Source organism: Rhamphochromis longiceps, linkage group LG10 (assembly GCF_057381845.1).
Source record: "Rhamphochromis longiceps isolate RC_006_pf linkage group LG10, R_longiceps_female_GT1.1, whole genome shotgun sequence".
NCBI classification, from domain to species: Eukaryota; Metazoa; Chordata; class Actinopteri; order Cichliformes; family Cichlidae; genus Rhamphochromis; species Rhamphochromis longiceps.
Genome location: NC_140566.1, coordinates 21,689,629 through 21,706,658, shown reverse-complemented (window position 1 = coordinate 21,706,658; position 17,030 = coordinate 21,689,629). Strand labels below are relative to the sequence as shown.

The window sequence follows — 17,030 nt, the reverse complement described above, 5'->3', positions numbered from 1 at the left end:
CAGACGTTCTACACTAACCATGATCAAATGATGAGAACAACGAATATATTTGTATGATGCTGTCCTCGTTGCTGTTAATAAATCCATGCATAAAGTTTGGTTTTCACACGAGGCATATGTAAAACCTTCACAGTGATTCGGGGCTGAAAAAGAATTTAAAAAACAGGGGGAAATGGAAACATTTGGTTTAACATATTGTGCACAACATGTAACTGCAATGCAAATACTTAGCAAACACATGATTCCCTCAAAATAATGCTGTGTGTTCCCAAACTGCTGATGGTGCCTTTAAACAAATATAGTTTGCATTCTTAAAGATTTAAAGCGGCCACAGTTTGTCAGAGATGATCTACGTCAAATACATGTTTGTTATGTAGCCTGTGATTGAAGACGGAAACTACCACAAGCCTTGTATTATTAGACTGATGCTGTACTAGACTTTCATCACTGGAGGGAGTATCTTTTTATTTAATTTTTTTACTGCAGGGAAAGTAGCTGCAGTAAATAAATAGACTAGACACACGCCCTGTGATAGCCTGTACAAGGTGAACCCTTCTGGTCCTAACTGATTAATGCCTTTTACATATTGACTTGTAATATTAACAGTTTACTAAATGATGGGAGACGAGGTGAAGGGGTAAGAAGGCTGAGGAGAGGACTGGAGCATAGGTTGGTGGCGTACGAGAGGAGGAAGGATGGACAGGAAGTGGGGCATGTGGAAAGTGGCAGAGTGGCGAAAAAGAAAAAGTTGGAGCGTTAAAATGATTGATGGGGCTGAGGAGAAAGCAAAAGAGCAGAAGAACCTCTCTCCTTTTTCATTTTGCCCTTTTTCTCTGTCACTTTTTAAGGCCAGCTTCTGAAATCAGCTGACGTGACATAGTTTAGCATTTTGTAACAGGAGTTTGGTTTCATCCTCCAGCTTGGACTCCTTTTTTATCCACTCTTTCTACTTGGTGAGCCACATTTCTTCTGTATTTTCGTAATGTTTCTGCAGCTCTTCCTTTGCTTCTCACGTCGGGGAATCCTCCAGAGCCATTTTTCCATGTAGCATGTCTCCGGTTTGATCTCTGTCTTCTGTCCCTTGAGAAGTTGCCACAGTGGCCTCCATCCCACTCTATCCCTAGCATCCTCCTCTGTCACACTAACCTTCTCCATGTCCTCCTACATCCATGAACCTCCTCTGAGCTCTCCCTCTTTTCCTCCTCCCTGGCAGCTCCATCTTCAACACCCTTTGTCCAATACATCAACGATCCTTCCTCATGCCTCCTCTGCACATGTCCAAACCACCTCAGCCTTGCCTCCAAAACACTCAACTTGAAATGCACCGATGATATAATAATGTCCATCCCGGTCACTTTTAATTAGTGCCACCGTTACCAAACCATAGATCACAGCAGGTCTTCATTACCATCTTGTAAACCTTCCCATCTATCGCTGCTATCTTTGTGACATGAGTGTCTCCTGTAACACTTGTCAGTGCATCTACCTTTATCTGGTTTTAACTGTGACTCTCCTCCCTGTCTTCATAAAGATGTCTCAAACTAAATAGACACAGCAGTACAGATCAGACTCTTAAACAGAGGCAGGTGAGCAGATGTCCCACCATCGTTGTCTTCACTAACTGGTTCTTGTTTTAAGATTCCTCTCATATTAAGGTCGTTGATGTGCCGAGTAATGTTCAGTCTTTGAAAATCACTTTAATAAAAGTATTTTTTAGAACCAGCAATCATCTTTTTGTTGTTTATAGTGTAAATATGTCTTTAGTAGCCAGCTGTAGTGAAGATTTGGCAATATGCTGAATATAAATACACCTTACAATTTGTACCAAGTGGCTGAGTAAAATAAATGTACAAGGAGTCCCGTTTTTCAATTTTTATGCCATTTTTATGTTTTTTCTTTACAACTTTTGCTCAATGATTTTTGCAGTGTGTGCAAACGCTGATGGCTTCTCCCTTTGCAATCTCACATTTCCATCATGTGATTATTTTATGTTCCAATACTGCTCGGAAAATTGTCAGTGATTAAAGAACGAAACAAAGCAAATGTGAAATAAAATGAAAAACATAATGAAGCCAAACACGTTCATATCCAACAAAGTTTCAGTCTCTCTTGTGTTTTGTCATTAATATTTAGCTCTGTCACCATAATGCATAGTGTCAGCAAACTGCACTGAATTATGGGAGCGCTGTAAGGTGTAGCAAGCTGGTTGAGTGCATGTCTAATTACAGGGTGAACCACAATGATGAAAATAGGTTAGAGAAAATTAGTTTTATTTTCTACATTACAAAACAGCTTAAACTGTCCAAATTCCTCCTCCCTTTCTCAACAGGAAGTTTTCCCAAAGTTCACTTTAAGCAGGACATCCTAGTTGGTTGACACAGGGCCATAAAAGGAGGATGAGAGTATCTAAGCTTCCTCATCCTCACTTCCTGCTAGGCTGCTGTCAGTGGAGTCCACTTCCTCCTCCTGTTGCTCCTCTGAGGACTGCGGTTCTGATTTGGGTTGCTGCTCTGGCTCAGTGGTGCTGGAGGGCTCGCTAGGTTCTGTCGCTGTGCTGCTCTCTGCAGGCTTGGAGTCCTTCTGCTGTTCTCCTTCTCCACCCTCCAAAAACTGTGACCAACCCTTCAGCCGCTCCTCTCGCTCGCGTGTCGTCTCTTCTACCTGCATGTACAGAACATGAAAGGCGAGAGATATTACCACGTGTAGAGTCTAAGGCAGTCTAACGTATCAAAATAATTCAAATATAACCTGTTTTACTTAAATAAATACCAAATGGGACACTGTGCAATCACTGAGTCTACCATGAACTCCTCTGTGTACCAAATTATTCTAGAGATACATGTCAGGCTATCTGTCTGATAGTTAAATTTGGCCTTAAACTGGGTCATGAAACAGGACAATTACGAAACATTCTTTTAAAAAAATACATTTAAAATAAAATAAATATGTTCCCTAAAATTTAATCAGCACCTCATGCAATAAAGTGCTGCTAGCACCCAAAAAAGTGACAATAATGTACATGAACTACAGTAAAAAAAAAAGATGTACTAACTTTCAGGCACAAAGCACATGTTGAACTGTACAACAGAATGCTAAAGACAATTACAGCTGTCAGAAAGTGAAAGAACAACCAAGTAAAGCTTTAACTGCAAACAGAAGCACAGAAAACGAAGCAGACTCTGAAATCTGTCCCTTGGAACAATTAAAACTTTCGCAGATTTCATTTCATGCAGGAACCAAAACGTCACTTAGAAATTGTGAAACTTACTCCAACTTGTCAGGGAGCTAATTATATGACAGGCTAGGTATTACTGCTTTTGACTGTGAATCACCAAGACCCCCAAAACCTCAATATTTCTGTTGTCTTTATTTACCTGATAGTCTGTCGTTCCATCCCAAAGCTGAGCAGATAGCTGCCTTCCTCCAAACCAGCGTCCGTTGAACGACAGAATACACGCATCAGCTTCCTCAGGCTCCTTAAAAGCAACTGATGCCACGCCGTCCGGGTGTCTCTGCAGCACAAATACAGCCACACATCCACTTCATCTCAACTTTTTCTTAGCTAATTTCCTACCACGACCTTCAAAATACAGAAATCAAACTCACATCAAAGAGGATGACCTTCTTAACTTCCCCAAACTTCTCACACTCACTCCGCAGATCCTCACGATACTCATTCAGCACCAGTGGGTCCTCCTACAGAGAGCAAAGAGATTAATGCACAATGTTGTGTGTGTGTGTGTGTGTGTGTGTGTGTGTGTGTGTGTGTGTGTGTGTGTGTGTGTGTGTGTGTGTGTGTGTGTGTACGTGTTCCTCTCACACCTCAAAGTCACTGGGATGGAACATATTCCTGATGATGACAACTTTTTCATGCCTCTTCCTCGCGTCTCCTTTTTTCTCTGGCCTCCAATCCAACTGTCTACAAAACAAAACAAAACAAAGAATAAAGAAACAGCGGCCAGTAGTGCTTCTACTGAGGAGTTCATTCCTGCTACACAGAAATAAACAGATAAGAACAGAAAACAGAATTTACTTCTGCTGCTGCTGTAGCTTCTTCTTATAATCTTTGCTTTTCTTCTTCTTTTTGCTGGCGTCATACTGCCCCTTCAGCTCAAACCGTGCGGCTTCCACATGCAGTTTATAACCTCGGACCTCTGACTCATCAATCAGGCGTATAGCCAGATCCACAGACTCCTTCTGCAGAGAACCACAAACAAGTACACACAGTCATTTGACCAGAGTAAAGAAAGCAAGAGCAGGAGATTTGTCTATCCACTCAACAAGAGGACTACAAATAACGTTGTTGCTCCACGTATGGCACCCTCTATGGCCAATATTGCCAATATTAAGTGACAACATTTGCACAGTTATGGTGCGTGTCTGGGGCATTGACCGAGCAGGACAGACTAACCTTTAGATAGCAGCAAAGACCATCTCCCTTCAGATTTCCTTCTTTGTCTTTGTAAAGTTTGACTTTGTACTCTTCGGTGATGGGGTCCCTCATTACAATCCCACACTTTGACATCAGCTCTGCAAACTCCTCGGAGCTGATGTCAGGAGGCAGGCCTGAGAAGAAGAGACCAGGAGAGAAAGATTAGAGCAAGAGAGCGCCACGTGATAAACAGAGTCAGGTACTTTATGGGACGCCAGCTTCTTGGCATTCAGAAGAAGGATATGTAGGTGATACTAACCTGACACGTAGACATTCGTGTTTTTATTTTCATCAATATCAAACCATCCTACGGGCAGAAAAAGGGAAACTGATCAAGAGTGACATTCCACTTACAACTTAAAAATTGCACATAACTGTATAAAAACAGTTAGTAAATTAACATAATAACAGCAGCACAATTTCTTATTAGATTTATATTTCTGTGTGTGTGTGTGTGTGTGTGTGTGTGTGTGTGTGTGTGTGTGTGTGTGTGTGTGTGTGTGTGTGTGTGATTGGATGCCAGTTTACCTTGCTCAGCTTTCCTCTTCTCCCCTTTCTGTTTGGTTTCTTTGCCTGGCGTCTCATGCTGCTCTGAGGCCGAGTTTGGGGCGGGATCTTCTGGTTTCTCCTTTTCTGTTGGTTTTTGTGGTGGTTTGCTGTCAGGCCCGGGTGCTGCTGGGTTGGTGCTGGTCAGGGAAGCGTTCTTTCCATCCGGAGCCGATTTCTCAATGAAGCCATAGTTGGCCTGGTAGGCTGCCATGAAGTCCTCTGTTATCTAGAGGAACAAATCAAACCTACTTAATATTGACACAGAAATCAACTCGGACCAATTTTGACACATCTAATAAAAGCTGTTACCATAAAATAAATGATAACTTTGTTTTTTCACTTTAATTTTACTAGTCAGCGCTTTTATGCTATATAAAAAAGAAAACTACACACTTCCAATAGCCAAGTAAGAAAACTATAACAATATAGTTTCTGTATCAAATACCAACACTCCACAGGTCAGTGCAATACCCTGTACTGTACTAACATCTCTCCAACAGCTGAAGCATGGCCAGAATGGGGTCATGCAACAGGAAAATGATCCCAAGAGCAACAGCAAGTTTTTGACTGTATTTATAAGGTAAAGCTGCTTCAATTCAATGTAGACTAAAAAAAGCTTAAGAAAGAAAAGCTGAGAGTCAAAGAAAGCTTGTACTTTGGGAAACCAGGCCTTCTTTTCATGATCCCAGTCATACACAGTCCCATCCTCTGGATCGGTGTAGGTGTATGGGTCTGAGCCATCTTCATTTCTCTGATCATAGAGCTCTTGCAGCCGCAGCTGCTCCATAAACTCTTTGTTGGGATCTGATTTGCCACTCATCTACGACAAGAAAGTGACACATTAGATTACCATGTTCAGACATATAGAGAGACACTGTATGACAACTTTATCACACCGAAATAGCCTGGATTTAATATCCTGCTCTGGAGTCTTGCACAGGTTCATAATCTGGATATTACTCACCCATCTAACTGCCCCTAGCCAACTAATCACATATGAGTACCATCATTGTTACTATACTGTAACTGCCGAAAATGTCAGCCAGCTGCTTTAATCCTTCACAATGTCAAGGATAACAACCGACAGCTGGACTCAATGTGAGCTAAAACCTACAGCCCGTCTTCAAAAGGGGGCTGTATCTGAGTTAATATCAGGTTAATTCGGTCATTCACCTCTGCTATATTTTTATGTCCGTGATTAACACTTAGATTAAGTGTGTTGATGTTAGCCAGCATGGCTAGCGTTACCTTTCACAGCGATAGTCCAGGCACAGTGAGCTCTGGCTGGTGCGAAAGTTAACGGTGCAGATTATCTTAGTCAGATCCCCGCCACAGAACCAGCTTTGTGCTTTGAATGTGTTATAATTATTCTTTTTTTTATTTCTAAATGAACGTTTCAGCGCAACCCGCTAACGTTTTGATTTACCCTCAGTTAGTAACAACGGCACTAAAACGAAGTACATCCGAGGTTATGCCACTTGTGCGCGTGCGTGGAAGACAAGGGGGAAAAGGAGGCATTCGATTTGCTCTTCTGCTTCTACCTTTTTTAAAAGAGCGTCTGCTGTTCAGCAAGACTAACGATCACTTTTTCCGCAGTTTGTTCGAGGGCAATGAATCGAACGTACGTCTTGTAGAATAACTAGTGTGGATAGTTAAGTGGTTGGCTAGTTCAATGCAGCTAACAGGTAAGTAATAAAATAGTCTCCTGGGTTTGGCATGGCCGAGGGAAGCGGTAATGTTAACGTCAATCCGGCCAACCTCCCACCGGGAGACCCGCAGCTCATCGGGATGATTGTGGAGCATCTGAAAAACCGGGGTCTTTTTGATGAGTTCCGTCGGGACTGTTTAGCCGACGTCGATACAAAGGTAATCTACTAACTCTGCTTTGTTTGTGTTTAACTTTAGCTAACCTGACACAAACAAAGTTATCCGTGTCAGTGCCACTTTAACTGTCCTAAATCTATCCGAGTGTCTTTTTAGCTGGCTACAGTATACTACAGTATACTTTCAACGCACAGTGTACTCCGTTACTTAGTGTGCGCTATTGCTGCATATTTACCGCGCTGTTGTTGTTGTCAGCCGGCCTATCAGAACCTGCGACAGAAAGTGGACAACTTCGTCACATCGCACCTGAGCACGCAGAACTGGAACCCGTCCATCAACAAGAACCAGATGAGGAACGGACTGAGGCAAAGTGTTGTTCAGTGAGTGTTTCCTTTGAGCTTTTTGCAACCTTTCAGCTCCTGTTTAGAATGTACTACACATGTGAGCTTCCAAGGAGCCAGACTTCCAAGGAGCTTTTTTTCGTTTACCAATAGTTCTGCAGGCTTTCAGAAGGTCTTTCAAAGTTTTTCTTTGAACATTTGCTGCTTTTTCACTCGTTTTTAGTCCAGCCTTTGTACCTGACTATTGTTTTGTTTGTTAAGCTATGTAACACTGGCTTATGAATCCTTCAAGGAAAAAATGGGCACCTAACTCAAGGAATGAATCTTTCTTGTTGACACGTAACAGACAAAAACTGTATCTTTTGGCATATCATCTGTTCCGGTTTCTTTAGTTTAATCTATGAAAAATGCCAAAGATAATGCAGTTTGACAGACATAAAATGGTATTTTTGCACCAACAAGCTGACTGCCAAACAGTCATTAGCTGAAAAATTGGTGTAGCTCAGCATGGTGTGCAGTGTGTCCTTAAAAATATGAGGACACTGAATGAGTTGCAAGCCTTAAAAACTATCTACAGCACATGAACAGCATTGATTTTCAGTTGTCTGCCTGATAATAGGGTTAATTAACACAATTGACAATGTCACCTATAAAAATTAGTTGATGTGGAATTTCATTGTTGACGTGTCATACACTAAAACCACATAAATGTGTTTTTGTAACTGCAACACACTACAGGGAGGTATGAGGGCTTATCGCCTATGTCGTCTGCCAAGACTGCGCTCAATATTAATGAAGAAGAACGTAGCGCCAACCACAAAACAGGATGAATAAATAAAGTTAAATGCAGACTGTGCAAACCAGAGCTTTCCTTCCACAACAGCACTACTGCAGTGCACACTCACATGTTGGCTTTTGGGTTTTTTTTACATCTAATTTCTTTACGTAAATTAGTAAAAAGACTGTAGTGAACAGGTTATATATAAAATAAAGAAATGATCTGTTTTTGAAGTACTCACTTTTTGGGTTTTTGTGTTAAACATTGTATTTCAGTTTATGTTTACACATGCTTCAATAAATTGGTGTATCTATTTCCCATTTTCCTAGCAAAATATAAAGAAATGAGGAAGTGACTGAAGACTTTTGCACGACCATGCACTCAGCCATAATTTATTTATGTATTTTAAGATCGGGCATGCTGGAGTCTGGTGTGGACAGGATCATAACTCAGGTCGTGGACCCCAAGATGAACCACACTTTCCGACCGCACATAGAAACAGCCATCCACGACTTTCTGTCAGGGGACAGGAAGGAGGAAAGCACCTCGAGTTTGAACTCTGCTCCATCTGAACAGACAGAACCACAAGAGGCTCCATCTGCCTCTGGCCCCAAAACCCCCTGAGGTGTGTGTTTAAAACCCAAAGCACAGCGTAAGGTCGACAGCAGCTCAAAAATGAGTAGTCTCTCTCTCTCTCGATACAGGCACACATGCTGGTCTCTAGTGGTCTGCACATTCTGTATGGCTGCATTAACCTTTGGAAAGGTGCAGCATCGGACGGGTGGACGATGAAGAGGAGGAAAGAGGAGGCTGTTTTGTGCCTCCAATTCAATGGATTAGTCAGGAGTGTGTCATTGCTCCTGCGTGAGGCTGCTTCGGGAGAAGGGCTACAACGCTGAGTGGTGCACTGTCGTCGTTTGAGTGTGGATTGTTAATTTTTTTTCGGTACTGGCTTTTTTTGTTTGTTTGGGGTTTTTTCCAATGTGCATTACTTTTTCTTTCTTTTTTTTTCTTTTTTTTAGCAATTATATATTTTTTAAATACAGAGCCAATTGTTCACTCACTCTGTTTATGCCTATGATATAGACATTTTCCAGTTTCCTGTTACTTTTTTTTATTTTTATTTTTTATGCTTGCACACTGTCTGCACTCATTTTTGATAGACTGAGGGGGAAAAAACTAAATTACTGAAGAACAATGCAATGAATGAATTTGTTTCATGTTTACAGGCCATAATTTTTCATTTCATCATGTCAGATTTTTCTTTGGTGTGTGTGCTTAATATGAAGTTTGTCCATCTCATGTGCTTACATTAAAAACAACTGCCACCATGTCCCTCTTTGTCTTTCTCTACCTCCTCTTAGTTGCTAAGCTTTCATCAGTGGATACACCATATTTTTATCAGTTTGTCTTTAAAGGAGATGGCAATACAGTTAACAGAGAGGAAATGACAGTAACGCTTTTTAATGATGGAAAACTCTGCAGCAATTTCTGTGTAAAGAAAGCTGGTGTATGGCGTTTATTAGTTTTCTTTGTTAAGTCTAACATAAAAGAAGCTGTCTGACGCAGCATTTCGCTCAATATGATCATTACCCGATGCTGCTGAAGTGAAGCAGAGCAAAGTCAAAGATGTTTTATTACAGACACAGGTAAGCGTTTTGCAATTTGGCATATTTTAAAAAGTTTAAATTTCTCCAGTGTTGAACAGTAAAAATGATGCTTTCTTGTCCGAGGTCATTTAAAAAAAACAGCGGGACAGCACTGCACACAACGGTAGACTGATGCATAATAAGCAAGCGAATAATACAGAAAACAGATTTGAGATGGGAAACTGTTCTTGAAGAGAGAGAGAGAGAAAGAGTGATGCAGGATGTGCGATCGTGGTGGAAGCAAATCAGTAAAAATAAAAGGGAATTAATGACGATGTTTATCAAACCTGAAGCGTAGTTTTGATCTTCTTTTGCTGTTTGTTCAGTGAATTTTGGTTGGAGAGTGACAAAACCTGCAGCTTCAGAATCTGTGTGCTGTAGGCTTTCAGCACTGAAGGTCTGTGTATGTTCAGGCGTTTCTGGAAAAGTAGATTTGTATTTAAAAATTGATTCAGGATTCAATGAATCGATATGGTGTTATTCAAGCTAAAATTGATTTAAATGGGAAAATCGATTATTTAAACACACCCCTAATAAGAACGGGTCCATCTTCCATGTACCTAAACGGTCCCGAACTTTCCAATTCATTCTCTATGGGAGTCCTAAACCACTACGAATGTAATATATTCTTTGTCCACTATAGTCTTCTGGCGCTGTTGCAAATTTATACAGTCATGTTTGGTGGTGAGTATCCCCGCCTGTCACGCGGGAAACTGGGGTTCGATTCCCTGACGGGGAGGCAATACGTTTTCATTCATAATGTTGAAAGTCAGACTGTGACATCCTTGGGAAGGTCCTTAACCAGTGGCGGAGCGGGGGGGTGGCTTACTGGGCTTAAGCCCGGGTTGTTTTTTCAGAAGCCCGGGGTCTTTTGGAGTGTATTTTTTTCATAGTTAGATGCCTGGCTGACAAAACAAAAACTACACACAATATTTGAAGCACTGCGAGTGCGCTCTTGGAGAAGCGCAGCCAGGCAGACAGAGGAGAACTGAAGTTTGACCAGGTACCAAGGCAAATCATTCGTACTGTACAAATAATGCAAATATGACGGTGTATCACAAAAGATTGATGTCAAACAGATCACTTGACCCATATTACATTACTTGCTCTTCGAGTGAATCAACAAATGGCGAAATGAAAAGCCAAACAACAACTCTGTCTCTTTAGAGAGTCTCAGCTTACATGTGTGTTTATTTCATATTTTCAGTTGTTGCCTTCCACCAGTGGTGTGTCCAGCGGGGTGGCCTGGGGGGGCACAGGCCACCCCCAACCAGACTGGCCACCCCAGGTGCCACCCCAAAGGCAAAACAATAAAATTCAATCAAATATCAAATGTCCGATTATGTTTTCACGGTGAAGCTCAGATATCCGAGTGTAAGTGAATGAAGCATCGGCTTCTGCGCTATGTGCATCATGTTAGCAAAGGTAGTTAGCAAAGGTAGGAGAGCCAAGCACGAAAGACGGCACTGCAGGAAACAATTTTTCAGTGAAAGAAAATGAGAACAGAATAAATGTCCAGGTAAGTAATATTAAGTTTGTTGAGTTTAGTAAACTTCGGTGAAATTAGAATACCAAGGAAAAAATTACACTTAAAGAATTATTGCAGCCGTTGAATATATCAGACAGTATGCTACTGAGGGCAGCTAACATAAGAGTTATGAGTTATAAGATGTAATCTAAGTCGTAACATTGCTGTATGGAGCTGCAGATTTGGTTGCAGGTTAACATAGCTGGACTGGCCATCGGGCATACCGGGCATATGCCCAGTGACTTATTTTTTATTTTTTTTGTAATGGCATGAACAATGAGAGGTGGTGGATTGGCCAGATGCAGGTCGATGTGTAAAAATAACTCAGTTGTTTGGTGGTGGCTATGGCGGGGCTTCCACAGAGGCCAGCAGGTGGATGAGGGAAGGGGAGGCAGGAGGAGAGACCCGAGGCAGCCGCCGGTCCGAGTGTCAGGTGAACTGAACTTCAGGTAAGAAGTTATGACCTGCAGTCTATCTGGGTCAGATAGATTTTCCCATTTCAAAGAAACAGGCTCTGTGTTTTGCCTTATATGCATCCACAGGTGTGCCACCAATTTACTCACATGGACTCTACTAATCTATCAGAAGCTTCTTCAGCTCAGAATGGAATCGTCTGAAGTTTTCTTATTAATTAACAATAAACTTAGTGTACATGTACTCCTAAATTTGATGAAGGTGACAAAAAATAGACAGCCCTGTCTCTCTTTATTCTGACATTTAACTAATTCAAAAGATATTTCAATATTTATTTATCCAAAACAAAACAAGTTTACTCTAAATTGATGTTGTACAGAAAAAAAATGTTCTTGCGTTTTCCATAAAGTGTATGTAAATATCTGGTTTAAATTGTGAATATACTGTGTATTGAAATTCCTCTTGTTTTGCATAGAAATATACTGAACAACATACAAAGCATAATATATGAAATAACATTTACCAGAGTTTTTTCTTTGAAAGAAGCTCCTTATGTTCATACACTCCAAAAGACCCCGGGCTTCTGAAAAAACAACCCGGGCTTAAGCCCAGTAAGCCGCCCCCCCCCCCCACTGTATAAGGACTAATCCATCTACCATTTACCGAAACAGTTTCCAAGTCCTTCGCTATGGGAGTCCTAAACCACTACGGATGTAATATATTTCTGTCCACTATTGTCTTTTGGCGCTGTTTCGACTTTATACATGATTCGTTCATTATGGTTGTTTTGGAAGAGGTTTAGTCTCTTTCGTTGACGATAGAGAACTTTGCGTTGAGGCTTCTAGTCATTATAATCTCTGTCCGCTATTATTTGCACGTAAAACTTGATATGCATTACAGGCTATCCCACTGTGGACATAGTTGAGTCACGATTGGTACTGCAACGTAAGAGTCCGATGACACCTTCCTCGTTAGTATAGTGGTGAGTATCCCCGCCTGTCACGCGGGAGACCGGGGTTCGATTCCCCGACGGGGAGGCAATATCTTTTTATTCTCAATGTTAAACGTCAGACTGTGACGTCCTTGGGAACGTCCTCAACTGCTTAATGTTTCAGGTTTCCTTGAACAGACTCAGGAATTAAACAATATTCAAACACATGACAGTTAGTGCTCTTTTCTAAACCGTAGCTTCAAAACTCTCCCTGGACAGCGCTTTGAGTGCTCAGGTAGAATAGAAAAGTGCTATATAAGAACGAATCTATCTACCATTTACCGAAACTGTTTCCAATTCCTTCTCTATGGGAGTCCTAAACCACTACGGGTGTAATATATTTTTGTCCACTATAGTCTTCTGGCGCTGTTGTAGTTTATACGTGATACGTTCATTATGGTTGTTTTGAAAGATGTTTTGTCTCTTTCGTTGACGGTAGAGAACTCTGCGTTGAGGCTTCTAGTCATTATAATCTCTATTATTTACACGTAAAACTTGATATCAAAACGAGGGAAACAGAGATACTACCACGCTGAAGACATAGTTGGGTCACGATCGGTACTGCAACATACGAGTCCGATGACACCTTCCTCGTTAGTATAGTGGTGAGTATCCCCGCCTGTCACGCGGGAGACCGGGGTTCGATTCCCCGACGGGGAGGCAATAACTTTTTATTCTTGATGTTAAACGTCAGACTGTGACGTCCTTGGGAACGTCCTCAACTGCTTAATGTTTCAGGGTTTCCTTGAACAGACTCAGGAATTAAACAATATTCAAACACATGACAGTTACTGCTCTTTTCTAAACCGTAGCTTCAAAACTCTCCATGGAAAGCGCTTTGAGTGCTCAGGTAGAATAGAAAAGTGCTATATAAGAACGAATCTATCTACCATTTACCGAAACTGTTTCCAATTCTTGGGAATGGGAGTCCTAAACCACTACGGATGTAATATATTTTTGTCCACTATAGTCTTCTGGCGCTGTTGTAGTTTATACGTGATACGTTCATTATGGTTGTTTTGGAAGAGGTTTTGTCTCTTTCGTTGACGGTAGAGAACTCTGCGTTGAGGCTTCTAGTCATTATAATCTCTGTCCGCTATTATTTGCACGTAACACTTGATACACATTACAGGCGTGCACAACTTAACGTATCAAAACGGGGAAACGGCAATACTATCCCACTGTGGACATAGTTGAGTCACGATCGGTCCTGGAACATACGAGTCCGATGTCACCTTCCTCGTTAGTATAGTGGTGAGTATCCCCGCCTGTCACGCGGGAGACCGGGGTTCGATTCCCCGACGGGGAGGCAATATCTTTTTATTCTTGATGTTAAACGTCAGACTGTGACGTCCTTGGGAACGTCCTCAACTGCTTAATGTTTCAGGTTTCCTTGAACAGACTCAGGAATCAAACAATATTCAAACACATGACAGTTACTGAACTTTTCTAAACTGTAGCTTTAAAACTCTCCCTCGACAGCGCTTTGAGTGCTCAGGTAGAAAAGAAAAGTGCTATATAAGAACTAATCCATCTACCATAAAACGTCATATACATTACAGGCGTGCACAACTTAACGTATCAAAACGGGGAAACGGCAATACTAGCCCACTGTGGATAGAGTTGGCCCATCGCGTATAGGTTAAACGGAGAAACAGCCAATCAAATGGCAGCTTTTCGGGCATTGGGGGAAAAAAAAGAGTTTGGGTTTTTTTTTACACTGAACTGTCTGAGCGCGGGTTCGAGTCCTGGTTGGGACAAAGGTTGTGTTACATTATCAAAAGTTAAACACCATTTTCAATTTACTTATTGTGGGTAACATTTATTTTTCACTTTGCTTTTTCTTATTATTTGATTATCATTTTGTTTATATTATATAGTGTTATGGCCTGTGGAACAATTTTCCTGCATTACTACATAACTCAGACTAATCTGTATCATCACAGTTTTGAGATGATACATACCAGACATATAGTCTACAATTATGCACACATCCAACTTTTAATACAAAGACTAAAGCTAAAACTATAAACTGCTAGTTTATATCTATTCATTTTCCAGCACAAACTCAGTACTGACATCATTACTTTATTCCAGTCATGCTCTTGCCTGCCTTCACCGAGCATGGTTTAAATCTGTTGCTCTTCTGCTTCTGCGTTTCAGATCCGCAGCCATGCAGCCCGCCTCCTCTCCTTTCTCCTCCTCACTGTGGACACTCAGAACCCTGTCCCAGCCTCCATCTTCATCTTCATTACTATCAGCATTTTGACTCTGGGGTGTGGCTTATGCAAAATCCTGTCACTGCTGAGATTTCTTCTGCTATGATGGGTCATTGGAGTCTAACTGCCAAACAGTTACATTTATTTCTGTATCTCAATAAATCATGTTCGTTTTTTCCACATGATCTCTCCTTATTGAACTGCTTTTGTAGATAAGCTTCAAGCCAGAAAGCAACAATACCTAAACCAAAAATATTATCATCAGAAGTGAGAAAGTGTCTGGACTATCTCCAGCTGTGTTGCATGTATTAAAGATAACTTCAGACACTGTCTGGTTGTCATGTCTGAGACAGGCTGTATAGTCAAACAGATAAAAGACAGCAGTCATGTTTCTAATATTACAAATCAACCAGAAAGATTATAAAGATAAAAGCTGTGAGACCCCACTAGAGAAAGGATGGCTTGTTATCATTACATGAAGTGATTTAGAAATAATATGTAAGCTTTCAGGGCAGCACTCACAGCTTTTTAAAACTGATTACCTGATGGTGAGCACACACAGGTATATAAACATACAGGTTAACTCTAAGAGGTTATAAAGAAGAGAGCTGTGCTGCTATTTTTACAGAACACAATTTATTCACATTTTTATATTTACAATCAGTTTATTTATAGAAACAAAATAAACATTACAAAACTAGAACAAAACTATCTTATGTACATAGGGCTGCTCGATTATGGCAAAAATGATAATCACGATTATTTTCACTGAAATTGAGATCTCAATTATTTGACGATATTTATTTAACAATGTATTGAATAATGACTTTAAAGATTGTCAAAAAATAATATAAAATAGTGTGCAAATACTGATAACAGTGCAAATGTTTGCAATATAAAAAATAAATGAAAAATGTAAACATCTATGTTTAGTGAACTTTGCAGTGTTGCTCTGTGGTGCAGCTACGACACCGTAGCAAAGTTTACACACTATGTCTACTTGATCCACGTCTGACTCCGCGAACCCATAATGTTTCCACACCACTGAAGTTTGTTTTATCTCTCTTTTCAACCAACGGCAGTCACTCTCCTCTCCAAATAACTTCTGTTTAGCTTTCCGAGCTTCCCTCGGGTCCTCTTACACTGAACAAAAATATAAACGCAACACTTTTGTTTTTGCTCCCATTCCCCATGGGATGGACGTAGAGACCTAAAATTCATTCCAGATACACAATATAACCATCCCTCCCAAACAGTGGTCACAAATCAGTCCAAATGTGTGGTAGTGGGCACATCTGCTATATTGAGATAATCCATCCCACCTCACAGGTGTGCCACATCAGGATGCTGATCTGACATCATGAGTAGTGCACAGGTGTACCTCAGACTGCCCACAACAAAAGGCCACCCTGGAATGTGCAGTTTTTTGCGCTATTGGGGGTCTGGGGACCCAGAACCGGTCAGTATCTGGTGTGACCACCATTTGCCTCATGCAGTGCAACACATCGTCGCATGGAGTCTATCAGATTGTCAATTGTGGCCTGTGGAATGTTGGTCCACTCCACTTCAATGGCTGTGCGAGGTTGTTGGATAGTCGTGGGAACTGGTACATGCTGTCGTATACGCCGGTCAAGCACATCCCGAACATGCTCAATGGGTGACATGTCCGGTGAGTATGCTGGCCATGCAAGAACTGGGACATTCTCAGCTGCCATCTGCCCTGAACAATGTGAACAATGATTCATCCGTGAAGCGCACACCTCTCCAACGTGCCAGACGCCATCGAATGTGAGCATTTGCCCACACAAGTCTGTTACGGCGACGAGCTGAAGTCAGGTCAAGACCCCGATGAGGACGACGGGCATGCAGTTGAGCGTCCCTGAGACGGTTTCTGACAGTTTGTGCAGAAATTGTTTGGTTGTGCAAACCAATTGTTCCAGCAGCTGTCTGGGTGGCTGGTCTCAGACGATCTTGGAGGTGAACCTGCTGGATGTGGAGGTCCTGGGCTGGTGTGGTTACACGAGGTCTGCGGTTGTGAGGCCGGTTGGATGTGCTGCCATATTCTCTGAAACGCCTGTGGAGACGGCTTATGGTTGAGAAATGAACATTCAATGCACGGGCGACAGATCTGGTTGACATTCCTGCTGTCAGCATGCCAATTGCACGCTCCCTCATTGCTTGTGGCATCTGTGGCATTTTGCTGTGAGACAAAACTGCACATTCCAGGGTGGCCTTTTGTTGTGGGCAGTCTGAGGTACACCTGTGCACTACTCATGATGTCAGATCAGCATCCTGATGTGGCACA

At 41.5% G+C, this 17,030-nt stretch overlaps 2 protein-coding genes, 1 long non-coding RNA gene and 3 other non-coding genes across 7 annotated transcripts; 5 read left to right on the top strand and 1 right to left on the bottom strand.

Moving 5' to 3' along the window:
* Positions 1-1,861: 1,861 nt before the first annotated feature.
* htatsf1 (HIV-1 Tat specific factor 1) lies at positions 1,862-6,459 on the bottom strand. The gene is made up of 10 exons (XM_085420926.1): positions 6,230-6,459; positions 5,637-5,801; positions 4,961-5,207; positions 4,692-4,739; positions 4,412-4,566; positions 4,034-4,197; positions 3,823-3,919; positions 3,607-3,696; positions 3,375-3,512; positions 1,862-2,661 (listed from the first exon to the last, which is right to left on the bottom strand). Exons 2-10 carry the CDS (start codon positions 5,799-5,801, stop codon positions 2,407-2,409), a joined length of 1,359 nt encoding a protein of 452 aa, XP_085277052.1. The 5' UTR covers positions 6,230-6,459; the 3' UTR covers positions 1,862-2,406.
* A 100-nt stretch (positions 6,460-6,559) lies between these two features.
* On the top strand, positions 6,560-8,981 carry bod1 (biorientation of chromosomes in cell division 1). Of its 2 annotated transcripts, none has more exons than XM_085420931.1 (4): positions 6,560-6,847; positions 7,061-7,185; positions 8,335-8,549; positions 8,629-8,981. In XM_085420931.1, the coding sequence occupies exons 1-3, from the start codon at positions 6,698-6,700 to the stop codon at positions 8,546-8,548; spliced, it is 489 nt and encodes a 162-aa protein (XP_085277057.1). In that variant the 5' UTR covers positions 6,560-6,697; the 3' UTR covers position 8,549; positions 8,629-8,981. The 2 variants fall into 2 exon arrangements, with proteins under 2 accessions (XP_085277057.1, XP_085277058.1); XM_085420932.1 differs by having other exon boundaries at positions 8,608-8,981.
* A 1,936-nt stretch (positions 8,982-10,917) lies between these two features.
* Positions 10,918-14,920, top strand: LOC146660885 (uncharacterized). Its single transcript, XR_014913463.1, has 3 exons — positions 10,918-11,092; positions 11,464-11,550; positions 14,670-14,920. It is a non-coding gene; the product is annotated as an uncharacterized LOC146660885 (long non-coding RNA).
* On the top strand, positions 12,481-12,552 carry trnad-guc (transfer RNA aspartic acid (anticodon GUC)). Its single transcript has one exon. It is a non-coding gene; the product is annotated as a tRNA-Asp (tRNA).
* On the top strand, positions 13,095-13,166 carry trnad-guc (transfer RNA aspartic acid (anticodon GUC)). The gene has a single exon. It is a non-coding gene; the product is annotated as a tRNA-Asp (tRNA).
* Positions 13,744-13,815, top strand: trnad-guc (transfer RNA aspartic acid (anticodon GUC)). Its single transcript has one exon. It is a non-coding gene; the product is annotated as a tRNA-Asp (tRNA).
* Positions 14,921-17,030: the final 2,110 nt, after the last annotated feature.